Source organism: Mauremys reevesii, linkage group 18 (genome assembly GCF_016161935.1).
Source record: "Mauremys reevesii isolate NIE-2019 linkage group 18, ASM1616193v1, whole genome shotgun sequence".
NCBI classification, from domain to species: domain Eukaryota; kingdom Metazoa; phylum Chordata; order Testudines; family Geoemydidae; genus Mauremys; species Mauremys reevesii.
Genome location: NC_052640.1, coordinates 2673213 through 2700702, shown reverse-complemented (window position 1 = coordinate 2700702; position 27490 = coordinate 2673213). Strand labels below are relative to the sequence as shown.

The 27490-nt window shown below is 51.7% G+C and overlaps 1 protein-coding gene across 4 annotated transcripts in view; it reads left to right on the top strand.

The window, feature by feature from the left end:
• Window positions 1–27490, top strand: part of MYO18B (myosin XVIIIB) — a 186517-nt gene continuing 159027 nt past the window's right edge. For 2 of the 4 annotated variants that reach the window (XM_039505044.1, XM_039505042.1), the window contains exons 1-11: window positions 1011–1145; window positions 6782–6907; window positions 8802–8957; window positions 12059–12781; window positions 13323–13389; window positions 14854–14966; window positions 15890–16066; window positions 17433–17631; window positions 20223–20365; window positions 23173–23273; window positions 27364–27427. In XM_039505044.1, the coding sequence (XP_039360978.1) occupies window positions 6869–6907; window positions 8802–8957; window positions 12059–12781; window positions 13323–13389; window positions 14854–14966; window positions 15890–16066; window positions 17433–17631; window positions 20223–20365; window positions 23173–23273; window positions 27364–27427 (1782 nt within the window). In that variant the 5' untranslated portion in view covers window positions 1011–1145; window positions 6782–6868. Of the gene's footprint in view, window positions 768–1010; window positions 1146–6781; window positions 6908–8801; window positions 8958–12058; window positions 12782–13322; window positions 13390–14853; window positions 14967–15889; window positions 16067–17432; window positions 17632–20222; window positions 20366–23172; window positions 23274–27363; window positions 27428–27490 lie in introns of those variants that run through there. The other 2 variants (XM_039505043.1, XM_039505045.1) reach the window with 2 other exon arrangements.

Here is a 27490-nt window from a genome sequence, read left to right as displayed (position 1 = left end):
ATGGTGTGAGAGGCTCTGGCTGCCTGAGTGGCTTTAACAGCTGTACCTACTCCTTGGGGCTCTGGCTGGGGTTGCTGGAGTGCTTCTGAAGCCAGCAGGCTCTGGGCAGAATTGTACAGCTCCCTGCCGGGTGGAGAAGAAACACACTCCAAGCCATTCCCCCGGCATATTTCAGTGAAATCCTTCCGGCAGTTTGAGCGAAGTTGGCTGGGCCGCTTGGCAGGAGTTGGGTGCAGAGCGAAGGGCCTGCAATGCTGCTATGCATGCCTGGGAGCCAAGGGAGTTGCAGCCAGACAGAGAGGATCTCGAGCTGTGGAGCAGATAAGGACAGCGCTAGTTGGAAATGCCGCTGCTGATGCCCTTGGGTCCTGGGCACTTCCTGGGCTCTGTGCTGTGTGGCAGCACCATGATGTATCACCACCAAGCCAGCTGCCACGACGGTTCTTCTGCTGCATCTTATTAGCAACAGGGCTGCTCGGACTCCTTCTGAGCCAGGACAGGGCCTCCCAGCAGCTGAGCCAGCGGGCAGCACCTGCCAAGTGCCAGCAGCGGGATGTGCGGCCTGGGCATGGATGGCTGGAGCGGCTCCCGCCTGCTGAGCTCGCTGCCGGGACTTCTCCCATTGGGACGTGTTTCACCAAAGAACATTCTTAAACCGCTGATGGAAACTTTCTTCCCTTTGCATCAGACCTTCTTCAGTCCCCAAATACCTGGTTATGTTCAGCTGTGCACACACACGGGCGGGTCGGTGCAGATGAAGAGTGTGTGTGAGTTGCAAGGAGGGTGGTCTGGGGGGGTGGGTGGCAGGTGGAGAACGATGTCCCCCTCCCTCATCTTCCCCTTTATAGAATTCCCCAAAGCTCTCCTGCCTGCCTGCCAGCCCGTTTGGCCATGGGCCTCGGAGCGGCCAGTCCCCTCACTCAGACCTGGAGCTGGGCTTTATTTTTAGCAATGACATGTGTCAACTCAGCTGCTGCTATCGCAGGGGGCGGGGAAAGGGAGGGGCGGCGGGGGGGAGCTCCTTTCCACTGGTCTCTTGCTCTCTTTGCTTTTTCTGCTTGGTAGGATCTTTTAGCTGCTAATAGAGCCGGGCGTCTGTCTAGCACTTTAACTCCCTGAATCCCACGGAGCCGCTTGTACAGAAGGTAGAGTCTCTGCTTGGTTTGGTTTGTGTCCTGAAGGAGACGTGTGTTGCTTTGGGATCCAAAATGGGCTTTTTTGAGTGTGCTTGTTGCTGGGCTCTTGACTTTCAAAAGCGGGTGGGGGGCTATTTTTAGCTAGCTATGAAGGGCTACAGTAACAGGTTTGCCTTTGGTGGACTGCATCCATTGGCTGGTTTTTCTCTCCCAGCAAACAGAAATTGTGTGTGTGGGAGGGGTGCGTGGGGGAGCTGGTGTTTGTGTGGGGAGGTGCGTGGGGGAGGTGGTGTGTGTGGAGAGGTGGAGTGGGGTACATGGGGAGGTGGTGTGTGGGAGGTGGAGTGGGGTGCGTGGGGGAGGTGGTGTGTGTGTGAGGGGGAGCTGGTGTTTGTGTATGGGGGTGCGTGGGGGAGGTGGTGTGTGTGGGCAGGGTGTGTGGGTGAGGTGTGGGGGGGTGCGTGGGGGAAATGGTGTGTGGAGGGTGGTGGTGGGGAGGTGGTGTTTGTGGGCAGGGTGTGTGGGTGAGGTGTGGGGGGGAGCGTAGGGGAGGTGGAGTGTGTGTGTGTGTGTGTGTGTGTGTAAGGACAGCACAGGGTATGTCACTCTCTTGGTTTTTAGACTGCATGATTCATTCACCAGGACTGTTATTTTGTTATTTGTCATCACTATCTGCCCTGCTCTCCTCCCGCTCCCAGAACCACCAGTTGCAGTAACGCTGCAGGGCACTGAACTCCTGGAAAGCAGAAACACGCTGCTTTCTGGCCAGAATCTCATTTTGAGAACTCTTGCTCATATCCGTGATCCTTCTAGCCCAGTAGCCTGTCTCTGACAGTGGCAGCACCAGCTACTTCAGAGGAAGGTGTAAGAATCTGGCAGTAGCAGCTATGGGATCATTTGCTCCCCATATTAGGTCTCCAAAAGCCAGAGATTGGCTGAGGCCCTGAGGCCCGGGGTTGAATAGCCCTTCTGCTTGTTATCCTTGACGGTAGCTCTGGAGAGAACTTTGCAGCGTGGCTGCTCTTAATAACAAGTTTAGTGTAAAACACCCGGGACCAAATATCCTGCTTGGCCCTGGCGTAATTACTGCTTGTAAGGTTTGCAGTCTGAAGCCGCAGGACAGTATCCGTGACTGTAGCACCTGGGTTTCATATGTTAGTTTTGGAAGCTGCTTCTCAACTTCCTCTGTGAGCTGTTTGCTTCTGAATGAAGTGTTAACTTCGCCAGTAGACGTCTGGCCATAAAGTGGTGGAAAATCTTTATCGTGTCGAAGCCTCGCTCATGTTCAGCCTCTCAGCAGAGTGATTAGCAGCTAAACTCACCCAGGCTCACAGCTCAGTGCTGCTTTTCAGGATAAGGGAGGAAGAATTTTCATTTGCTCGGAGGTAACATGAATTGCTGCAATGAAATGTCCGCTCGAGGCCTGTGTCTGGTCTGCCTGTGGGTTACATTCCAGTAACCTGTATTTAGGGGCTGCTGACACTGCTGCCTTGAATATGCAACGCACAACAAAAGGGTTAAGGAAAGTTCTGACTGGGGAGCCCGTCATGCCCAGATTTCAGTCTGTCAGTGAGGTCTGGGGGCATCTCCCATTGAAAAATCTGTGAGACAGTTCATCCCAATTTGCATATTAATAAGCTACCAGGGCAGTAGGCATTGGGTAAGCAGCACAGAATCTTAACCTCCATGGCCCCTGTGCAGCTCCCGGCTGGGTGTGCCACTCCTGCCAGCGGTGGGGGACATGTGAGGGACGCTGGGGAGGGGGATATGCGCAGCCTGCTGTCCCGTGGCAGGGGGAGCTGCTTTCTCCAGCTTCCCAGCATCCCTGCTAGTATCATACATTGTTGGAGCCCCTCCATGCGGCTAGGCCTGGGAGGAAGCATGGAAAACCTCAAAGCCACTTTTCTAGAGAGATCTCCATTGTTCTCCCCCTCACTGTTCGGTGTAAAATGGAGCCTGTGAGGCAGGGCACGACCTTCGCTGGCAGGGAGCTCACGGGCCCTCACCTGGCTCTCCATGCAGTCATGAGGAGCTCTTGTCACTGGCTTCAGCGCGAGACAAACCTCGAGATGAACAGTCGCTGTTGAGAGCAGGGAGGGAGGGTCAGGAGCTGGTGGCAGATGGGATGGTGTCGCCCCTCCTCCTGGCGGGGTGACCAACCAGGGTGACCATGCTGGTGTGCAGTGCCCGTGCTCCTCACACAGCTGAGGAAGGGGAGAGGGTGGCGCAGTGAGCCAGGACGTCTGGGTTCTGTTCCCAGCTCCTCTGCTAAGTGCTAACACAGCTGTAAAATGGGGATAATATTCAGCTCGCTGCCATGTTGTGAGGCTAAAGTCATGTCTGTGCAGCCCAGAGAGCACTGGAGGGAAGGTGTCAGAGAGAAGTGTTATGTCTGCCAATTCCCCAGCCCCGCATCCTGCCAGGGAGCCATGGGCAAGGCTTATGCTTTTGTTTCACCCGAGAAGTTAATGGCAATCCTTGGCAGCCTGGGGAAGACCCTGGGGATGGCTGGTTAACACCCACCCCTGTGCACACCAGCAAGCTGAGCTTGTGCTGGAAATGGCCCCGGAGGGGGACGGGGACAGCTACTGCCACGGCAGGGCAGAGTGAGGACAGGGCTGGCCAGGGATGTCTGTGTCGCCCTTAATCAATTGTCAATCCCAGTGCAGGCAGGGCTGGTGCCGATAGCCGTGTCCGGCCTTGGGCTACCCAGGCCCTTTGTCTGCCTGTGAAGAGCCTGGGGATAATTCAGAGCCCCCAGGAGAAAGGGGGAGACCCTGCTCTGCTCGCTGACTCCGAGCGTCTAAAGAGCAACGCAGCTCGAGTTCTGCCCTGCTGATCTAGGCTGGTGACAGTGCCAAGGGCCTCTAGCCAGCCACTGCCCAGCACCCCCACTGCGCTGAAAGCACGGCCGCTGCCAAGAGCGGGGGCTGGGAGTCAGGACTCCTGGGTTCTGCTCCCCGCGCTAGGAGGCAGTGCTGAATCCTAGAATGTCCGGGCTGGAAGGGACCTCAGGAGGTATCTAGTCCAGCCCCCTGCTCAAAGCAGGACCAATCCCCACACAGAGTTTTGCCCCAGATCCCTAAGTGGCCCCCTCAAGGATTGAGCTCACAACCCTGGGTTTAGCAGGCCAATGCTCAAACCACTGAGCTACCCCTCCTGCCTCGTGGTTAGAGCGGGAGGGCGCTGGGTGTCAGGGCTCCGGGGCTCCACTGGCATCTTAACCGCTGGTTTATCTAACTGTATTCTGGGCAGGCCTAGCCAGCGTGTGTGTGTGTTGGTGGGTGTCTGTGTGTGTCTGTGTGTGCGCTATAAAACCCAGACCCTAGAGTCCCCCCCCCACCTTTTCCCACCCCAAGTCCCTGCCCCAAACAGCTGTTTGGCGGCAGGGACGCGGCATGCTCAGGGGAGGAGGGGGCAGAGGGAGCTTGGCTGCCGGTGTGTGTGTTGCCCCGGAGCACCCATGGAGTTGGTGCCTATGCCTCTGGCTGGCCCCTCGCTCCGGTGACTTGACCTCCCCACACCATGCTCCATTTGCTCCATGGGGGCCCACAAATATGTTTGGCGCCAGCCCACAAAAGGTTAATCCGGCCCTGGCGGTAGCAGCAGGAATAGCAGCCAAGCTCACAGAGCAGGAAGAGACTCCCCGGCCCCTCCCGGCCCATGGGAAAGTGACTTTCCCTCCTTGGTATTCGTGCTGCGGAGACGCCAGGTGGCAGGGACAGGCAGTGAGCTCAGCTCGTCAAAATGTAACCAGGAAAGGTCAGTGCCTCTCCTGGGGTCTGGGCTAATCATCCCCCTTCTCCGCCGATTGTGGGGTGCTGTGCCTGCTGCAGCCCAGGCCCCTCGCAGGCGGGGTGTCTGCGCACAGAGTGTGGCTGGCTCGAAGAATGGAGCGAATGATTAAAAACCAACCCTGGAGGGCAGGGGGCCTGCAGCTGGGGAGGGAACCCCAGGGCAATTGGGAAGGGCCCGGCAGCCTGTACAGCAATCCTTGGGAGGAATGGTGTTACCATGCCAGCTCTGCCCAGCGTGGCACGTTGCACTGGGCGTCTCTGACGGAGCAGCCTAAGGTGAATCAGGAATTGGCACAAAGCAAAGGGATTCTCCCTCCATGTCACTGTGAAGAGGTTCAATGGGTATCTGGGGCTGGCCGGTGTGTTCGGTGGTACTGGCTCATCCAGGACAAAGCTTCGCTCTCCAGCCCCCAGTCCCTGTAGAAGAACCACATTGAGTCTGGCCTCGCCCTGCCGATACCCGTGCTGGGGCTGGGGCTGGGGCTGGATGGTGGGCGGGATGGGCCCTGCAGGCCGTTCTCTCTGCCATGTGTGGAAGCGTTGCTGTGAGCAAGTGGGGAAAGCACCGGAGCCCCAGGTTGGCCACCCCGTCCTAGAGTGAGGCCTTTCAGATAGGAAGTCCCCATCTGAACCCCTCTAGCATGCGGACTCCACACTGCAGAGCTTTCGTCACATCCACATCAAAGACAATGGCCAACTAGCTCAGTATCCTGCCCTGACTGCCCAGACCCAGCTGCCTCTGGGGAAGGTGTAGGAACCCTGCTGTCACCGATGTGGCATTATCAGCGCCCCCCCACCCCCACCCCCACACTAGTTTTCATCCAGGTGTCTGATCCTTAGAGGTTGCCCGGAGCCCTGAAGCAGCGGATTTAATGTCCCTGCCAAACTGCTAATGTTAGTTAAATCACTCTGCCTAGTCTTGATTTTAACAGAAATGCCCAGTCCCTTTTTGAACCGTTTTGACTTCTTGCCCTGCACAGTGTCATGTGGCAGCGAGTTCCCCGCTTAGTTACACATTGTGTGGGAAAGGTGTTTCCTTCGATTGGTTTTGAATTTTAATTTCACTGCCCCCTTGCTTGTGTATTATGAGATGCTGTTGATCTCTCTTCTCTGGACCAGTCAGTATTTATAGACTTTTGTCATGTCCCCTCTTCTCCATCTTCTCTCTCAGTAACAGTGGTTTCAGGGTCTTTTCAGGCTCTCCCACCCCCCTCCATTTCTGTCATGTCCTTTGTGAGCTGGGCTGCCCAGTACTGCTCACCCAGAGGGGGCCACCCCATTGGCTAATATAATATTGGTATAACATTCTCCATTTCATTCACCGCCCTGTTCCCTGAGCCTCCTCCCCCTCGTTAGTGTGTTAGCCAGAGCTGCCCACTGAGCAGAGGCCAGGTCCCTTCCCTGCGTTGACGTGGTTAATTGAGACCCTGTGAGGGGAATGAGAATTTGCCGTTTTCCCTCCCACGTGCATTGCTTTGCTATTGGGGACAGTGAAGTTCCTTTGCCCTCGTGTTGCCTGTGGAGTTCCTCACAGCCCTCTCTGGCACTTTGTGTCATCCGCCTGAGTCCTCTACACCCACGGCAGGGTTAGTAGCTGCCACTGATTGGAACTGACGGTGCACGGACCTTCCAGGGACTGCTACTCCCCCTGATCTCTGGAGCGGCATCGCTGGTTGCCAGGCTACTTAGAGGGGCCTGCTCAGCCCACTGGGTCGGACCCCACGTGGAGGGTGAGATGGGGCAGAGCAGCTTGTGTGTTTCATACATCTCTCGCTCATGGACTAATGACATCTTTGTTTTTTCTCTCCTCCCGCCCTCCTGTGTGTGTGTGTCTGGTCCGGGGCCCAGGTCGATGTGTCATTTGTCTCCATAAAGCATCATTCCTTGTATCACACCCGAAGCTCTCCGGCCCTCAGGCACTGTCACGGCAGAAGCATGGCCATCTCATCACGCCTTGCACTGTGGGAGCAAAAGGAAAGTGACGACACTCGTGCTGCTGCGGGGGCAGGGTTCCCTCCGGCACCCACTGAACGTGGCATGTCTCTCCTGGGTGTGGGGCCTCGGGCGCTTAGAGGGAGCAGATCATTGGAAGGAGCTAAGAGCTCCCAATCGCACAGTAGCAACGCTTCCAGCAGGGGGGCAAGGAGCACGCCCGGCTTTAACCATTTGCTAGCCAGCACGATCCATTCCTTTGGTTTCACTTTACTTGTTAGATTTGGTATCTCATAGTCAATGGCTCATTTGTCGCCCCTGTGCATGTCCTGCTGCCTTCCACAAATGCCCTTTGTGAGCATCCTAGCTCCTAGCACATCGGGGGCCATTTGTGTGTTGTGTTTTGTGTTGTGAGCTATTTCTCTACTGCCTTGGGAGCAGACGGCTCCTGCCAGTAAATTCCAGGTAGAAGAAGAGAGTTAAAATATGCTTGAAAAGTAGAATAACTATCCTCACCTGAGGTTAAAGCCATGTGCAGGTGTGTGTGAGAGGACACCATGGGTCTGACGTTCCAGTTTTCTTGCAGACACAAGTAAGGTAGTTTAAAGGGCCTGAACGGTCAGAGCTTTCCCTGCTTTCCAAGGTTTGAAAATGAGGCTGTTCCTGGGCCTCTTTGGAACTGCCATGTCCTTTGCGATGTGCGTGGGGCCAGATCCCAAGCCCGGTGAGGGCAGTGCAAGTCTTTCCATTGGCTTCAGTCAGCGTTGGGAGAGGCCCTTACACGTGTCCACTCTTGTAAGAGGAGGAGAGGACAGTGGTTTATGGAGGCCTAGATCTGCTTCTGCAAGCTACCCTTGGGCTGCTTTGCCAAGGACACTAGAACATTGTAGAGCCGGCACTAGGCATAGACCGACGAAGCAATTGCTTAGGGCCCCAAGCAGCTCAAGGCCGTCCCCATTAAGTATTAGTATGTGCTGTGTGTGTGGGGAGGGACCCCAAAATATTCCAGTTTAAAGCCCCCCATGGGCTGGCACCGGCACTTGTAAAGGTGCTGGATATGTATCCTCAGAAGGTTGGACTGCTTCCGCCTGCATACAGGGGGACCGATGAAAACTCATCCAGCACGTCTTTGTGTCCACTAAATTGCTAGTGGCTTTCAATCAACTGAAGGTAAAAAAAGCAAAAAAAAACAACAACAAAAAAACCAGCTGCACATCTTGTTCAGCACAAGTGGGGAAACGTGTAGGAAACGTCTGAAATGTCATAAGCAAAGGAGGGAGAGCTAGTTAATGGGGCGATGGCTAGGCTAGATGGCCCACTCTGTCAGTCCCCAGTGATTTTCAGAGGTGCAAGGGGGAGTTGCATTGGGGGATGTCCTCTAACTGCCCTTGGTCCTTTGGAAAGCTCCCCTGCAGTTCCATGTGGGGTATTTCCCTTAAATTTGCTTAGTTGTTTGGAAAGAAATTGGTGCTGCTAGTTTGGTCTTCATGAGTGACCCTACGACAACAGCCGTGTGCTCATAGGCAACCCTACAACAACCCAGCAGTGCAACCCAAGACTCCCAAGCAACCCTACAATAACAAACCAGCCTACACGTACCTGTAGTAGATGCAGTCCTGGGGAGGGAATAAATTCAGCAAGGGGAGGGTCCAGCTCCAGATCATGAGTGGTGGTGGCATGATGAGCGACGAGAACGTCTGATTGTTGGATAGAGCTCTGCAAGCCCCCGGCCATGTGTCTCTCACTTTGCTACTCCCGTGTGATGCTATAGCAGAGTACGGGACTTGGTCTGTCATACATGAGCTTGGTTGAGTCATGTATGCTGACTAACTGCTCTCTGAGGGGGTTGTGATACTGTCTGAGCCCGAAAAGCAGACCTTTGCCAGGGCCCACGAGGCGTGCTATCAAATAATGTAGCCTCTGCTTGTGCAAACAGATCAGGGAAGAGGACCAGAGTCCACCCCCTTCCTCGCCACCTCCGCTTTTCTCAGTGATTCCTGGGGGATTCATCAAACAGCTTGTTCGGGAAACAGAGAAAGAATCCAAGGTAGCTAAACGGAAAGAGAAAGACACCTTGAACTCCAAAGAAGATGTAAGTACCAAACGAATTGTGCCCCGCGTTCAGTGTCCTGGGGGTCGGCTGTCGGTGTAACCTCCTCCATCAAATGTGTATGGCATGGCCCCCTCAGTTTGCTGGGCCAGAGGATACCAGACTACTACAACTGCCAGTTAGAGGAGTTGCTCCTTTAGCTCAATTAATAATGGCTAGTGCTTTTAGTGCTGGATGTCCCAGGTTCATCCCCCACTGAGAAACTGACAGGGCCCCAGTATCTGTGCATCTGGGATAATGAGTACATCCTGAAAATGCCCCTGTGCTAGAAAGGCAGAATGTTGTTGTCCATGACATTACGAGTGCTAAGATTTGGGTTTAGTGAGGGCTGCCGGGAGCAAGAGGGGAGAAGCCGCTAGTTTTACTCTTGTTTGCACAATTGTGCTTCTAACAGATCAAAAGTGCTGGAGCCTCACTGCAGAGGATGTAAACACTGGTAATGAATCTTCCTAACAGAGCTAATTGTTAATAGACAATAATATCAAAGCTTGCAAGGCTCCTCAACCCAGGTTTGTAGTTGGTCCATGAGTAGGCTGACCGGATAGCAACTGTGAAAAAACAGGGCAGGGGGTGGGGAGTAATAGGCGCCTATATAAGAAAAAGTCCCCCAAAATGGGACTGTCCCTTTAAAAACAGGACGTCTGGTCACCCTATCCATGAGCAATGCCAAACCCAAAGTCCCCAGTGTCTTTCTACAACAGCTGCTGTTACTGGAGTTTTTGGTGCTAGTTGCAAAGTTTTTCACGTGAGCTGCAGGAATCAGAATCAGGGCAGTGTCTTCAAATGGGTAATAAATGGATAAGTTGGAGAGGGTTGAGAGAAGAGCCAAAAAATAATTAAAGGGTTGGAGAACATGCCACACAGTGATCCATTGAGCTCCTTAAGTCTATGTAGCTTAACAAAGAGAAGGTTAAGGGTGATCACAGTCTGTAAGTACCTACGTGGAGAACAGAAATTTGCTAAAGGGCTCTTCAGTCTAGCAGGCAAAGGTTTAATAAGATTAAATGGTTGGAAGTTGAAGCCAGACAAATTTGGACTGGGAATTAAGTACCGTACATGTTTTTTACAGTGAGGGTAATTAACCACTGGAACATTTACCGAGGGCCGTGATGGATTCTGCATCGCTGGTAGTTTTTAAAGCAGGATCAGGTGTGTTTCTGAAAGTTCTGATCTGTTTCAAACAGGACTGAATTCAGTGAAATCCTGCAGCCTGGGCTATGCAGGAGGTCAGACTAGAGGATCACTGTGGTCCCTTCTGGCCTTACAATCTATTAATCTATTCAAAGCTATTTGGGCTGGGGAGTCTGTGGGAGCCAAATGCTGGCCTGACTTACACTCTTTCCAGCCTTGGGACCTGCCCCAGGAGGTCCAGCTTGCCGTTCAGACCAGTTGCCTTGATCCCAGCTAGATTCCCAGGGTCCTGAGCAGCCACGACTGTGGGAAAGGATCAGCCCCATTGATAAAACCACCCTCCAGATCCCAAGGAATCTCTGCCGTTTCTAGTAGGCAAAGCAATCTGTTTGTACAGATGCTCTGGCGGCAGGGCCAGACCAGCTCAGTCAGAAGGCAGCCAGGGGACGTGTGCACTGGAAGCAGCACTTCCAATGATGTTACCAAGGGGAGGTTCCTCGGGAATGTGCCAGGTGGCCTGTGGTCACTGGAAGGCCGCCCTGTCCTGGAATTTCCCTTGAAGTTTCTGGGCTGCCTGGCTCCGGACTGGAGTTCGCTGAGTAGCGATGAAAACAGGGGGTTAGTCCCAGCGAATGCCAGCACGCTCCGTGGGCAGAGACTGAGCACCATTAATGTATATCTGAGGCACCTGTGGCTTTGCTAGTGCAATTAGTCACCCTAGACATGCTTCACAGCCAGTCTAGAAATTGATGAAAAATTCTCTGTGGTGCACGTTGAGCCTCCTGGTCCCTGGGTCACTGCCCAAAATGAAAGGTTCAAAGGTGTGACTAGCCAGCAAGGGAAGTGCAGAGTCTGTTCCATCCCCGAGCCAACAGACCTTCTCCTGGGGGAAGAATTCTGTCTTCCTCGGCTAGATACAGCACCAAAGGGTAGATAGATAGGGCCAGGTGACAATGCCTTCCTCACCTGGCTGTCGTTAATTCCCCCGCTATCGCCTCCACTGCCTGAGTCATGGCCAAGCAGAGCAATGGAGCTAGACTGGACATGCTAACAGGGAGCGCTTGGAAGGAGAAACAGACCCTTCTCTCACGCTGTGTGCAGCCGGGGATGCGACTGGCCTTTCTGCAGAGGGCCAGCTCAAGGCCTCCATTCTAGTTAAGCCCCAGAGGTTTGGGCTCCAGCTCACACATTCGAGTTAAAGCAAGCGCTGTGTGCGTCCCTGGGTCAGGGCGAGATCCCTAGGTGTCCAGTCCTGCCAGGCATCCAGCATGCTCAGCTCCACGGAAGATGCTGGCACCAGGGCTGGCACGAAATCTGTCCACCAGCTCTGCTCGGCACCTTGCAGGATTAAGCCCTGGGTAATATTGTCAGAAGGGCCAGGTTTTCATAGGTATTTGGCACCTGAAGGAGTAGATGGGCGTCACGTGGGGTTTTCCAAAGCACTTGGGCATCTAACTTCAAAGTGAAATCAATGGGAGTCAGGAGCCCGGGGGCTTTTCCAAATCCCATGAGCTGCTCCTCTGCTCATTTAGGCACCTAAATAACTTTGGAAATCTGGCCCCACTGAATTAGGGTCCTAGGAGCCAACATCACTGCTGAAAATGGGACATAAGGACATAGCTGCTTTTGAAAATGTTGCCCTGAGTGCGTATTGCTGTTCCTGCGATTTGTGATCTCACCCTGCAGTTTATCCCTGTCAATTGGAAGCTACTTTTAGTTGCTCCAAGTCTCTCTCTAAAATCAAACCCTCCTCGACCCCCAGGTGAGGAGAGCAACTCACCAACCCCCCTGTAGCTCTGTGCCTGAGATGAGGCTGGATCTAAGTTTCTGCAGAGACCCTGGTGCCTGTTGGCTGCCAAATCCGGGCTGGTGAATTCACCCAGTGAGTTGTTCCTCTAGTGTCACCAGGCTTAATGCTAACAGGCTCCGCTTCATCTTGATTTTGTTTTTAGCCTCCCGGGAAGCCTGACGACAACCACGTGCAGCAGTTTGTGATAAAGGATGAGAACATCCTTGAAGTAGAAAGAGAAATGGCAAGTGAAGGGCAACTGCTGCAGAACGGCCTGAACGGAGAGCAGCACCAAGGGGAAATGGCAGCGGAAGTTGCACCGAGAAAGCCTCTCCCCTTCAAGAGAGTCGTGAAGAGGAGCAACATCATGAAAGCCACCTCCCCGGCACCTGAAAAGGCAGCAGCCACTCCCAAACCAGGGGAGACAATCCCGCCAGATGAGTCCAAGGTTGCCAAACCTCCATGTCCTGAGCAGAGCTCTAAGGAACAAAGTAAAGGGGAAAATGCCCCTGCTGGTGCTCCAACAACTGGTAAGGATTTTCAGCGCCACTGTGAAGATCCTGCAAAGAAGGGCCACTCACCAAGGAGAAAAAGTTCTGAAAGTTCAGGGAAAGAGAAGGTAGTAACGAAGAAGCAGCGGGAGCCCCAAATCAAGGCTGAAATCAAGAAGCGGCAAGGGGAGATTAAGGAGAAGCCAGGGGAAATCAAGGAGGAACCAGTGGAAATCAAGGAGGAACAAGGGGAGATTAAGGAGAAGCCAGTGGAAATCAAGGAGGAACAAGGGGAGCTCAAGAAGAAGCCTGGAGAAATCAAGGAGGAACCAGTGGAAAATAAGAAGGAGCCTGTAGAAATCAAGGAGTCAGGGGAAAGCACAGACTCAGACAAGGTGATTTTGTGCCCTGTCCATATGTCGTGCTGTTCAGCTAGAGCATGGCTTATAGAGAGTCCTGCCCTATGGAGTTAGAGTAAAAACCCCTTCGATACGGGAGAACTGAAACAAAATAGAAGCTGTTTAAGGTCCCTGATCAGAAGACTCGGTGTGTTATGTAGACTTAAAAGTGACAAGTTGATTAGAATGCATGCAGATGTTAAAATGTGGAAGAATGTGTTTAGGATTTAAATTTCATGAAAACCAGGTGGGATGTTGCATGCATTCTTTTCATATATCTGTACCCAGTTATAATGTAATAGCAAACATTTGCATTCTCTATAGCCCTGTAACTAAGTAACTCAGCAAACGGGAAAGAAGCCTGGTGTAATGCAAATGAAGATCTTTAACAGGAAAGTGCTAATTCCTGTGGCTGGAAAGCAAATGGTCATTGTGTGTGAGAGCAAAGGTCAAAGACTTTGTTAAAAGATCAGATTAGAACTGCCTCTGCTTCACTGTCTCCTGCTGCAGGGGAACCTGACTCTCTTTTTGTCCCCAGGTTCATGACGACGTGTGGTATGAAACAGAGAAAGTTTGGCTTGTCCAAAAAGATGGATTTACACTCGGTAACTTTCATTTTCTCCGGCTGCACTCTGTGATGCCTAAGCTGAGTAACTTGCTTTGGTGGTGTTTGGAAGGGAGATAAACCCTCCAGCTTTGGATGCACCACTGGGGGCTAGGAGGACCCTCCTTGGGGAAGCTAATCCCATCACTACAGACTACAGGGCTTCTTCCTCTGAAGCGACTGGCACTCACCACCCTTGCAGCCAGGGTGCTGGACGAGGTGGATCTCGGGTCCGATCCAGTCTGGCTATTCCTGTGTGTCCACTGCTGAGACTCAGACAGGAGAGGAGCCTCTCCTAAGAGCTGTGACCTCCTCCTAGTCTGGCAGTTACAACAGGGGTCTGGGAGTGAGGCTCCTGGTTCCATTCCGGGCTCCGTCAGGACTCACTGTGTGGCTTGGCCAAATCCTGCCTGGCCTGGTCTCTAAAGTGCCAAATGCCTGCAGCTTGCATGGCCCCAGAAGGGTTAGTGGGAGCTCAGCCTGTCCAGAGATTCATCCATTCGGTTTGGATGACTTGCTTCTCCTGATCTGTGAAATGGGTTGAATCTTGTCCGGCTTTCTCACGGGCAGGAGGGTGTGAAACAGGATTATTGTGTGTAAAGGGCCGTGCAAGGTGCAAGTGCCACTAAGCCTCCAGATGCTAGTAGGGAGAGAGGCAAAGTATCACCCTTGAAGTACAACAGCAAACCTAATGCCTGGCGGGATCTCTTTCCTGTTGGTCGCTCTCACTGAAGGCATACAAACACTGGAGCCCATATTGCCCTCCCCTGTATCGTTCTTCCAGTACCGGCAGCATTTCGTATTCATTAAGGTTTTTCCCATGATGCTTTTCTGTGCACACTGTTGTTAACTCTCAGAGTTGGTTTTATAAACCAGTCTGAATCTCTCGTTTATACTGTGGCCTCTTTCCCTCGCTCTAGCAGTACATGTACATAACGGGAACTGTGACTCACGTCTCCTCTGCAAGTGGAGGTGCGAATGCAATGGGGGTAGACTTATCTGTGCTAACGTGACTCTAGTTAGCATGGGTGACAATAGTGGTGCTGAAGTGTCAGAACAGGCTTCAGCATGGACTAGCAACCAGAGTACAAGCCAGCCGGGACCCTTAGTACGTACTCTGGTGCTAGCCTGTGCTGAAGCCTGCTCTGCCACATCTCTATACACTGTTACCCGTGCTGGCTAGATTAAATGTGCGTGCCGACCTGTGCTGCCATCATACCTACACTTGCAGTGGAGACAGAGCCCAATGGGCTATGCACATTACAGCCTTGTGCACTGCTTGGACTGTGTAAACCTTGCTGGTGCACACGAGAAGTTCCCTAGTGCACAGTGCTGGGGCGAGATCAGAATTGGCCCCTCTGTAGTTCTCTGAACAAGAACCACACCTGTGCAGGCCTGTTCAGCTCCCTCTGTAATTAGCTGCCCCTCATTTAGTAAAGAGCTCATCTTTGGGCTTCTCTTGCAGCTACCGTGCTGAAGCCAGATGTGGGGACCCCGGAGCTGCCAGGTGGGAGGGTAAGGATTCGCTTAGAAGCTGACAACACTGTCACTGAGGTGGACGAGGAGGACGTTCACCGGGTGAGTACCCAGAAATAAAACCTCACAGATGCTGTCAAACCTGCCTGGAAAGTCTCTTCCTCCATCCCAGCCGAAATGGTCTCTCTGTCCCAAGGCAAACCTCACTGCTTCTGCGAGGTGGGGGCAGCTCTGCTGAAGTCAAGGGAGCTGTGCCAGCTTATGCTGACATACGCGGGCCCCCATCCCTGCTGGATGTCCTGTCCAGGGCCAGCTCCAGGCACCAGCTAAAGAAGCAGGTGCTTGAGGCGGCCAATACCAAGGGGCGGCCCTCTGGCCGCTATACGGACGGCACATCCGGGCCTTCAGTGGCAATTCGGCAGCGGGTCCCTCAGTCCCTCTCGGAGCGAAGGACCAGCCACCAAATTGCTGCTGAAGAGTGGAGTGGCATGATCGCGCTGCTGCGGCTTTTTTTTTTTTCCCGCTTGGGGCAGCAGAAAACCTGGAGCCGGCCCTGGTCCTGTCTGATGGCTAGAGATTCTCCTTGTGTTTATGAGACTTTTTGGCTGTTCGGTAATTGACTTTCCTTTGTGATTGGCTGCAGTGCTTGGAATCTGTTGCACATCAGGCTGCAGTTTGCAATTGCAGAGGTGGAGTAATGCTCTGGCTGCCACATGGCTCTATTCATGGACCTACTTTGCACGGCACTACCAAGCTCTGCAATGATTTTGGTTCCTCCTCATAGTTAATTGTACTCAACCCTATTAAAATGTGAGCTCTTGGGGAAGGGACTGTGGCCTCCAGTTGGTTTGGAAAGTGTCTAGCACTCCATTCCAAGGGTGATCACAGGAAACTCCGGATTGATCTGGAGAAATGTTAGGTTTCCCAGGTGATCAGTGTTATCAGCTGTGCGCTGCAAGGAATGAAATGAGTCTCTCCAGCACAGCCGGGCCCTCAAGCAGCTTCTTGTGCATTATTTTTTGTAGACCAATCCCTCCAAACTGGATTACACGGAAGATCTTGCAGCACTTCTCAGTCTGAATGAATCGAGTGTCATTAACACACTTCAGCACCGGTACCAATCCCAGCTCTGCCACACTTACGCAGGGCCCACCCTGATTGCACTCAAGCCCAGCTGGGCCACTACTAACTACTCAGGAAAGGTGAGTGGTGGGCTGGCCCTGTGACGTGGCTCATGCAGAGGCTACGTGATGGTGTGATGTGGTAGACGGGTTCCCTGGCTTGGATTTGGGACGGCTGCAAAGCCCACACCATTGGCTGCTCGGTTTATGCCACGTATTTCACAGGGAAGCTTTTTTAGAAGCACATTAGAGGGTTTTATTTGTTTGGTTTGGAAAATGATCTTCAGTGAATGGGGTCTTGTTCCCTGGTGGCCTTTCTTACAAGAATCCCTTGGATTCCATCAGTGTCCAATAGGTGGTGCCACGGAACCATCCTAACCATGGAGAGGGGGCTGGGAAGCAGCGTGTGAGGGAACTGTGCACAGCTCGTGTCTGGGGAAGCAGGACTGGGGCTCCTGTAGTGGCTGAAAACAACACACAGGGCTCCATTTTCTCATCAGCACACCTGGGATTTACCAGGCTGAGCATCCTCACTCCTTGTGGTGGACTCAGAACCTGGGTCTTTGTGCACGGCCGGGCAGAGCAAACTGAAGGGGGTGAGACATGTCCGTAATGAAATGCAAAGCAGTACGAAAAATCAAGGGGGGAGGTTGCCTTGCATCAGGCACTTGAAACAGCCCAATTCACATGAACTTTTCAAACAAAAGCAGACCCATTTCGAAGCAAAAGCTGAGTGAAGCTAAGGTGACCAGATGTCCCAATTTTATAGGGACAGTCCTGATTTTTGGGTCTTTTTCTTATATAAGCTCCTACTACCCCCACCTCCTGTCCCGATTTTTCACATTTGCTATCTAGTCACCCTAAGTGAAGCAGGCCTTTCTCTTTCACCCTTTTGAATGCAAGGGGAGATGGCTGTTCTCATTAGAAGTGTGTGCTTGCCTGCTTTGAGTGAGACAAGAGCGGCTTTGCTAGAATTGCAAAGAAAGCGATGTATTTTGGAGAGGTGTGCTCTGGAAACGGAGAGGAAACTGAAATTCTGCAAAACAGGAATTGGGTTTCCCAGAGCTCTGGGAAACTGGGCCAGTGGTGACATGCAGGGGCAGAGAGGGGAGGAATCCCGTTAAAGGCACAGCTGCTCATTAACAGATGGGCTCATTAACAGCGGGCGCTCTCTGCTCGCATGCGCCTATCCTGTGATCCGGAACTGTCTGTCCCTCCAGTGCGAGCGTCAGCCAGGCTCAAGGCGACGGAGGGTGCTTCAGGGAAGGAGCGGTGAAAGGGCCTGCCGCAGGGAAGCCCAGTGGGGTTACAAAGCGCAGCCTGAATGGAAACAGGCAGGCTTGACGTGAAAACCTTCAAAGTCTTTCGTGTCTGAGAACCCCACCGGGCGACTCCGTGTTCAGGGAGATCATTAGAGCAGCTCCTCACGCCGCCCTTCTGTCTCTAGGTGTTCAAAGGGAAGCGAGACAACATGCCCCCTCACATCTGCTCCGTGGCACAGAGAGCCTACTGGAGCCTGCTCATGCACCGGCAGGACCAGGCAATTGTGCCCTTGGGGAGAAGTGGTGCCGGGAAAACAACCTGCTGCCAGAGCGCTCTGGAATACCTGGTGGGCGCCGCCCGCAGCGTGGACAACAGAGTCTCAGGTACTGCCAGCGGGTGGCTATGTCTGCACGTTATTGTTCTGGGTATTGCAGTTCCACCTAGAGAGCCCACGGATGGGCCAGGACTCCACTGTGCTAGGCACTGTACAACCACAGAGCAAAGAGACAGTCCCTGCCCCAAACAGCATCCAATCCAAGTATAAGTGAAGAGACAACTGGTGGAGACAGATGAATGGCTGGGGGAGAACAATGAGATGATATTCCTCTGCACTTGTGCTCCCCTTCTGTCTGTCTGTCTGATGTGTCTTGTCCGATACTTACATTGGCCACTTACAGAATTGGTCTGAAATCAAGATGAAATTCAATAAAGACAAGTGCAAAGTACGTCACTTACGAAATGCACAGTTACAAAATGGGGAATTACTGGCTAGAGGGTAGCACTGCTGAAAAGACTCTGGGCTCTGGATAGGAGTCGGCAATGTGCTGCAGCTGTGAAAAAGGCAAATATAATTCTGGGGTGTATTAGCAGGAGTATTGTATGTAAGACAGAGGAGGTAATTGCCCCACTCTGCTCGGCACTGGTGAGGCCTCAGCTGCAGTTCTGTGTCCAGTTCTGGGTGCCACACTTTAGGAAAGATTTGGACAAATTGGAGAAAGTTCAGAGGAGGGCAACAAAAATGATACGAGGTTTAGAAACCCTGACTTATGAGGGAAGGCTGGGTGAGTGGTACCTCAGAACAGTCTTCACATACGTTCAGGGCTGTTATACAGAGGAGGGTGATCAATTGTTCTTCCTGTCCACTGAAGGTAGGACAAGAAGTCATGGGCTTAATCTGCAGCAAGGGAGATTGAAGTTAGCTAGTAGAAAATCTTTCTAGCTGTAAAGTAGTTAAGCTCTGCAACAGGCTTCCATAGGAGGCTGTGGAATTCCCATCACTGGAGGTTTTTTAAGAACAGGTTGGACAAACCCCTGCCAGGGATGGTCTATTTACTTGATCCTGCCTCAATGCCAGGACCTGGCCCTGATGAGCTCTGGAGGGACCTTTCAGCCTGACATTTCTACATTTCTGTGTAAGCTGTTGGGGGCAGGGGCCGCTCCTTGTCCCGTGTTTGTTCAGTGTTTAGCACAGTGGGGCCTGGTCTCTAACTGGGGCTGCTGGGTGCTGCCATAATACAGATCGTTATCGTTAATTTTAGTCTGGCTCAGCATTGCAAGCAGCGGGCTCAGCATACTGCGAGAGTGAGTAGGGGCCAGTTTTATGAATTTACCGAGGTGCTGATGAGATTTGTTTAAAGCCGAAATCTAACAAACTATATTTTCCAACTGGATAAATGTGATAGCCACTATTTGAATAGAATTTAATAAGGATAATTCCTTTGTATTGAGTCCAGGGAGCAGGAGCTCATTAGGGTTAATCCTAGGTTCTTTTTCAGGTCTACTTTTACCTTGCACAGTATTTCCCAGATCAGGACACGTAGTTATTCTGAACCAATCACCAAGTTTATTACTTCAGTAAGAACCACACGGGTCTGTAAACGCCAAGGTTTTTTAGACTTTAGGGCAGAGGAACGTGTCAAGGAAGGATATGAAGGAGGTGGCTTTGTGTGGATGGTTATGGGGAACTTCTCCCATGTGTGCACAGAACTGATCACAGATAGGAATGAAAAGGGCTGGACTGTCCTCTCCAGTTATGTGAGTGGAATCCCCCAACCTTCGTGTTCCTATTCCTGCTAAGTCCGAGCACCATTCTGACTAGCAGAGGTTCTCTTGTAGCTCAGGTGGTAGGAGCCCCTGTGCTTCTCATACATGAGGTTCTGGGTGCTTTCCTAGCTGTTGACGGTAAAGTCCATGCAGCTGCAATGTGATGACTGTGGAATCTGACACTGTGGTTGCATTTTATTTTATTTTATTTTATGTTATTTGCACAAAGGGGAAAGGAAGAATATGTATCAATTTATCCCTTCTACTTGTATTATGTGCCTGTCTCAAATGCTCCCGGTGCAGTAACATTTTGGAATGATTTTAGAACGTGCTCCCACACCCGATTTCCCCAGAGCCTGGGTTTGTTAGGCTTTCCAGCATCTCTTCCCCTCCCTCTGCTAAGGCTGTGTGGGAGGGTATAGACTGAGATGTCTCCTTTTATAGATAGTCCCTGGTCTACATTTACATTGTATTGTTTGATTGCTGGGGCAGGAGGCCACAGCCTGGGTGGCGCCTACAGATGACTGTTAAAAATCGAATAAATTAAACATTTTCTGATCCAGGTTTAAACAGGGTTAACTCCCAATGACCTTGCATGCAAAAATGAAGGCCCTCCCTAGGGATAAAGAGAATGATGAGCCACAGCACACCACTGAGCCAACGGCCTCCACTGTGTCATCACAGCCTTCCCTGCTAAGAGAGCCTGCCATGCGGGCCCGAAGAGACGGCCTGGGCGTTGTGACTTGGAGGAGGGTCTGGTTTTCAGTGAAGAACATGAATGCTTTCGGGATAGCAGCAGCCATGTGTAGCTGTCGCACTGGGGCCCAGGGAGATGGAGAGCTGGGATTCGAACCGGGGAAGCGTGCAGTGTTCTGTTACAGCCAGCCACAGAGCTTGTTGCAAACCGGACTGTTTGTGTTGATTTTTGCAGTGGAGAAGATTCAGGCCATGTTCACAATCCTCAAAGCCTTTGGGACAGTGACCACCTGTCACAATGGCGCCTCCACTCGCTTCTCCATGGTCATGTCGCTGGATTTCAACGCCACAGGCCAAATAACAGCCGCTCACCTCCAGGTAACTGCATACCCCTGCCACCGCACCCAGGCCAAGTGCTGCGCAGTGCCAGCCTCCTCCACTGGCAAGACGGGAGAGCTCAAGTGGCCAAAGGAGACCTACTGCAATTCTCTGGTGCCCTTGTATGCCAGGTGCCGCGTTGGTCCCTCTCTAGCAGCACCACCCAGTGTCCTGCTGGGGATGCAAATGGTGGAGGTTTTATAGGAGGTAAAGGGGAATGTAAGGGCTGCCCAGTAAAGCATCTCTGTAAAACTTCTCCCTTCCTTGGAGTCTAATGGGGTATGAGAATTCTGGGATCTGTTCCTGGACCACGTGCATGGCAAGTCAGTGGTCAGCTGCCTTCCACGCAGACCCCTTCACTCCATGGTTGGTTCAGTCATCATCCGACTGAGTCAGATGGGGGGAGGGATAGCTCAGTGGTTTGAGCATTGGCCTGCTAAACCCAGGGTTGTGAGTTCAATCCTTGAGGGGGCCACTTAGGGATCTGGGGCAAAAATTGGTCCTGCTAGTGAAGGCAGGGGGCTGGACTCGATGACCTTTCAAGGTCCCTTCCAGTTCTAGGAGATTGGTATATCTCCAACTATATATAGATATAGATATATATAGTCCTTGCAGAGCACTCTTCTAGTGCCAGCTATTTAACCCTGGCAACCCCTGCAAGGCAGGTCAGCATTGTCTGGAGACCAAGGCAGAGGGGAGCAGCCTGCCCAAGGCCACTGGGGTCACGGTTAGAACTCGAGACCCTGCTTTGAGTCCAGCGCTCGGTGCCAGGCGACGCCGAAGGAGTGTTGCCAGACCCGGTTAACAAACCAGAACGTGTTTGCATTGTCCTGTGGAATACGAACTCCGGAGAAAATAAGATGATATAAAATGGATCTGAAGGCAAGGCCACCCCTGCCACAAAGAACATCCTGGTGGAACATTCAGTTAATAGGCAAAAATTAACATCCGCACCGGCTGTCCAGGGCTCTGGCTTCTCCGCTGCTCTGAGATAAACCGAAGTGCCTCAGAACCTGGGGGAGGCCTGAGCTCTGACTGGCAGCTAGTTTCTGTGTATTTAATGGAAAATGCCTCTACCTGTTTGCTGCCAGGAGGGACAGTGATGGTAACTGCAGCCCTGCATGTGTCCCCAGTCTCTCATCTGTCCAGCTTTAGACTTAGGTCATCCAAATTCCTGTTAAGCAGGAGCTTTCTTAGTGATGCCGCTGGGCTCCACAGCAGCCAGTAACCAGCCACCTCATCTTGGGGAGACCAGCAGAATGAGACTGGTGTGAAATATGCATAAGTAAATCTCTAATTTGGCATTTAATTAGCAGCACCGTACATGTTGGCCGTGAAATTAAACAGAAGCCTCTATCTGCTTTCATTATCACCACAGCTAAGGGGAGCAAAGCTCTGCCCTTGCTCTCAGGAGCTGAGTTACTTGGGTGGGAATCCCAGGAACCAAGAATCGAGCAGCATATACCCCTTGCATGTCGCTGGCACATGCTGCCTACTGCTCTGGCCCTGCCTCAGAGCTAGCAGACCTTGCCTTGGGGCTGGCACTGTCCCCCCGAGTGCATTAGCTGGGCCTCTCTGCTGAGCCACAAGACGGGAACCAGCCCTGCAACTGCCTGCGGAGGGGCAGACTAGAAGAGACACCCCTGGTGCAGCTCAAGGCTGACTTTGGCTCTCTCGCTATTTCCATTTCTAATGCTCCCTGGAATCCACTGTATCAATTATTCTTCTTCCGAGATTAAGTTCCCTGAATCCCTGAGTTTGAAAGAGGCCAGCTATTGTGTGCACAGAGAGATGCTCCAGGCAACGGAGGCTTTTCTGTCTTTCCTTTCCCTTCAACTCACCAAGGTGTCCCATGTAGGAGCATAACCCCCTTGGCTTCCTACTTGCACAGGTCAGAATGCCAGGGCTAACTGTGGGTGGGTTGGGAAGTTAACAGCAGAGTGGAACAGGCTGTCCCCTTCCCAGCACATAGGGGAGCACAGCAAGGAGTCCCATACCGGGGGGGCCCGGTTTCCAAGAGCAAGTCTTTGTAGTAAGCAGTGATGGCGAAGCTGCCGGGCTCCACCCGCCTCTCTGCTGGCAGGATTGGCTTGGCTTGGCTCGGCACTGAATGTGTGGTGAGGTGTGTCCGAGCCATCTGAACATGCACCGTTGTATGGCACTGCATAGCGGACAGTCACCTGCAGCTCTAGGGGAACCATCACAAGAATCGGCTCTTTGCAGTAGGTTGGCGCTTCAGCTGCAAAGGCAGGGGCACTCAGCCATAACAAATAATAAAGATCAGAGAGGTTGGTTCAGGCTCGTTTCCAGTCCGGGAATGCTTTGCCTGTCCCTGGGATACAAAGGGGAGTATCACTTGAGAGTGGCCATTAGCGTTTTCAACAGCGCCCAAGTTCCACTGAAAGTCTCTTGCATGCTGTTGAAAGTTTTACCCCTGCCTTGGGCTAAATCCTCCTCTCAGTTACACCACTTACCTTGCAGGGGTGCAGGGCTGGTGTAACCCAGGGAAAAGTTTGGTCTCTCAAATAATCCATTTTCAAAAGCTTTAACCTTTTGTCCACATACAAAATATGTAAAAAATCCAGGTGGCATCATCCTATCCCCTGGTCTGTGGGTCTGGCTCACTCCTCAGTGACTCTGATCTGGCCAGTGATGGGTGTTCGACATAAAGAACCCCTCCCCGTCACAACGTACGATGGTCATTTGGCTAGTCCCAGCCAATCTGGGTTTCACAGTCTCTGGCTGGCCCTGGGCGGGGATTGCAGGCTGGGGGTGGATGCTGAGCTTCTCTTTCTTCCCTCTGCCAGACGATGCTGTTGGAAAGGGTCCGTGTCGCACAGCAACCAGAAGGAGAGAGCAACTTCAGTGTCTTTTCTCAGATGCTGGCAGGCCTGGACATGGCTCACAGGTATAGCTGAGGCGTGTGTGTGGGACGAAATCTGGTGTGTCTGTGTGCGATAGCTTTCCGCCACACACTCGTGGCTAGATGCCGTGGGGATGGGGCCACTAGAAGAGATGCATCCAGCACAGACAGGTCTAAGGAGATTGGGTGAGGGAGTGTGACATATTAATATCTGCCCTCCCCAGGGGACGGGTTCATGAAGACAGACCAAGGGACAAAAGGTTCCCTGCAGCAATGGGACCAACCTCAGCAAGGTCATCGTGTGCAGCCAGGGAGATTGGGTTTGATTTTAGGACAAACTCTCTAGCTCTAAGGGTAGTCAAGCTCTGGAACAGGCTTGCAAAGGAAGTGCTGGAATCCCCGTTTCTGGAGGTTTTTAAGAACAGGTTGGGCAAATCCCTGCCAGGGATGGGCTAGATAATACTTGGTCCTGCCTCAGTGCAGGCGACTGGACTAGATGACCTCTCGAGATCCCCTCTAGCCCCACATTTCTGTGATCCTGTGAGCACCCAAGTGAGTTCCTGGAGGAGCTTTGCTGAGGATGAGATTGATCATGAACCCAGAGGAATGCATGGGGATCTCCAGAGAATGCGCAGCAGTATAGTGAGGTGTGAGGAGGAGGCAGCGATGGGTGGGAGGGGACAGCAGGCACGGAACAGGCTAGTTTCTTGCATTGGAGCGGACTGTCGGGAGGGATACTGGGCTCTGTGCAGAGGCTTCCAGGTGAGAATGGAGCCTGTGAGAAACACATATGGACTATGAGGGACTCTAGCAATCTCTCTCCTGTCTGTTTCTGTTTGTGCTGAGAACTATTGGTCTCTCTGGTGGGGTTACCAGTCAGGGAAAGATGTGCATCTCTAAGTAAATAGGCTCTGTTAGCACTTCCTGGCAAACAGTCCCTATTATGTGATGGAAAGCACCAGCCAAGGGACGTCAGGGTCTTGGAGCTGCTTTGTTGCTATGTCTTGTGCGTGAGAGAGGCACTGCTGGAGGAGACCCTGGGCTGGGGTCCTGTCAGGGCTGAGGCCTGCTAGCTCCACAAGGAGCGCTGGGGCCCAGAGGTCAGACTACTCAGAAGGGCTCCCTCTCTCCGCACTGGCAGGTCAGTCCCAACGAATAGGGCGTGTTTGTTCAGCTCTCTCTTACAGAGAGAGGAATGAAAAGCAGTTCCTTCCTCCCAACTCCTGCAGGAATATTGCACACACTGAGTCCAGGAGCCATTCCTCAGGGAATGCCAGGAAAATCCTTCCACAGCTGTGGGAGACAGAGGCCGAACTCATGTTCTCTAACCAGTAGCTGCCGGTTTAGTAACAATGTACAGAAGTTCTGATTTTGCAACATAGGTTGCAGAGGGAAATAGCAGGTCAGGAGGAGATCTTCACCACATAGGTCCATTTAGACTCTTCTAACCAATTGTGCATGCCACTCTGATTACACCCAGAGAATGGTTTTCAGATATAAGCTTTAAAAAAAGGCTACAAACCACAACATTTCAGTGTGTTCACTTGGGTCATCCCTTGTGGAGGTACAGTACTGTCTGTGAATATAACCTCACCACTGCAAACCTCAGCACACAATAGATTGAGATCTTCCACCCGATCAATATTTCATACAGCACATTTCCCCTCACTTGCTCCTCTGACGTTCATTAGTAGTCAGTTGTACCGTGACCCAGTGCCTTCGAATGTATCAGTTCTCGGCTGGGTGATGGGCACTGCGGTTTCCATGTCCCTTTGTTATTACAAAGGGTCCATTTCAATAACCGGATGTATCCCCTGGACAGAAGGGTGGAAACATTAGACTCTTCAGCAGCTCGACATGATGATGTTTCGGCAGGAGCTGCGTGTGTGTTTTGGAGAGAGATGCTAGACAAAAGTGACACACTTAGAAATATGGGTCAAAGAAGTGTTACACAAGTGAGAGAGTGGGCCTGATTCTCCTCTTGTGTACACTGGTGTAAATCAAGAGTATAGCCATCTAGGTTGATAGATGCATTCAGGGCACAAAGTGTGTATAGGCTTCAGAAGAGTCAGGTCACCGATTCTGAGATGTTTCTCCTCAGTCACAGAGTTGCTAATGGACATGGTTGGCCAATCTGCGCAGCTTTCCATTAGATAACTGTTAGACCCTTGGGATCTGCTTCCAGGCTCCCCTGTCCCCCGCCCCCCCCCATTTATACTCGAGCTGCTTTGTGAATAGTGTGTTCCAGTTCTCTGTGATGAGGGCTGAATGCAGAACAAAGACTCTTGGAATGTATGGTGCAGGTCATCCAGGGTACCTTGCACTAAGCACAACGTTTCTGTGCTGATAAAGAAGGTGGAAAAAAATCAGTCTGGCAGAGGCTTTGTTCTAAAGGTCTTTTGACAGGACTGCCCTTGACAAGGAAAATGTTAGAGACAGATGTATTGTTACGGGCTAATAAGGGAGACTTTAAACAAGAAATGTAGGATCAGACAAATCAACATGATATTGTCAGGGGATGTGAATTAGGCTCTGGAACCGTACTGAGGGACTCTGATTTCCCCAGCAGAGGGAGCAGAATAGCTATGAAATGATTTCCCTGCACTGCATTTGGTTTTAGTTTTGGCCTGTTTGTTAATCTGTTGTCTGATAGAATGAGATTGGGCAGCAAAGACACATAAGCAGCAGAAATCAGGGCATTGGATTATAGGGAGTTTGTTTTCGGGTGTCTTCTTAGGGGAAGTGGGCAAACGTCAAAGGTTCCAGGGTGTGGAGTGATCACTTTCGGAGACTCGAGTGTGGAACTGGGTGAGAAATCTTCAGAGAACAGGGTCAGGCAGGAGACTTCTGGTGCTTTTGCATCGTGGCTAAAACTAGGATGGAGCAAATCAGAAGAAAATGAAAAATAATTCCAAAAAATTTATTAACAGTTTCACACACACACAAATAATTGAAAACAGGAGTACTTGTGGCACCTTAAAGACTAACAAATTTATTGTAGCATGAGCAAAGTTTTTTTTTTCCTATGCATCCAAGAAGTGAGCTTTAGCTCACGAGCTCCTTTAAGGTGCCACAAGTACTCCTGTTTTTTTTTGCGGATACAGACTAACACGGCTGCTACTCTGAAACAAATAATTGAGTTCTGGATGCCAGTTTGGGTCACTTTTAATTTTATATGAATGATTTCACCTCCCACCTAACAACTCTGGGCTGCACCCGACCCAAGTTAATTCACCCCCTACTACAGAAATAGTCCCATTGACTGTTAACTCCGCTGGCAGGGCCATTTCCCCTTGTACCTGCAGCGCTCCATACACACCAGTGGCACTATACAAGTAACGAATACCCTTGAACCCAGGAGGCCAACATGAGCTCTGTTTGTTTGAGTTTGCCGATGAGCTTTCTGGAATTCCCCATCTCCCTTTCACAGAACCATGTGGGCACCCTGGTTCGTATCTGCAAAGCGAGGTTGTGACCACAATGCTGACCCTGTGTGATACCATACAGCATGGTAGTGAATTCACACTACAACAGAATAGCTCACTGGGGTGTGAATTGTATTGTGGTGGTGGTAACTGTAGGATTGGAGGTATAAACCCGTTCCTGGCTAGGAGCCTTTATTAATCACCTCACTTCCAAACCCAATGAGTTACTTATCAAAGGGAGGGAAAGGAAGTGCCAAGGACATTTGCACGTCTTGTGCCTGCAGCATGGGACTGCAAGAGGGGAACTAGCACTCAGAAATCAGAAACCACAGATGGGAATTGGAGAGAATCTGCTTTGGTGAAAGGAGTTGAAACTTCTGGCCAGTGAAGGCCTTTCTAGAGTGAAGTTTACAATACTCCTTTGGGCTTGATGATCTCGAAAGGGGCACAGAGAAGCATTTCCAACAGCACGAGCCTTTAGGAAACACGCCTGAAAACATGAGTTTAACATACCCACCTCCCTCGAGAGCGACACGCTCTCTCTTTCTCAGTGGAGCGATTGGATTATCCAAGCTCCTTCAGTGGCTTTGAACCTACTCAGTGCTGTTGCATTGGGTAACATTTTCATGCACCAGATCCTGCTCCCTCTGGAGAGCATAAGACCTATCAGGTAGCACTGAGGTGTGGTTTAATTTTCATTCTGCTTCCAGGACGATGCTGCACTTGCACCAGATGGCTCAGAGCAACTCCTTTGGAATCGGGCCGTGTTTGAAGGTAGGGCTATACAAACCAGTTGCATTACCTCCTGCTTTCCCTGTATTGCTTTTCCCTGGACTA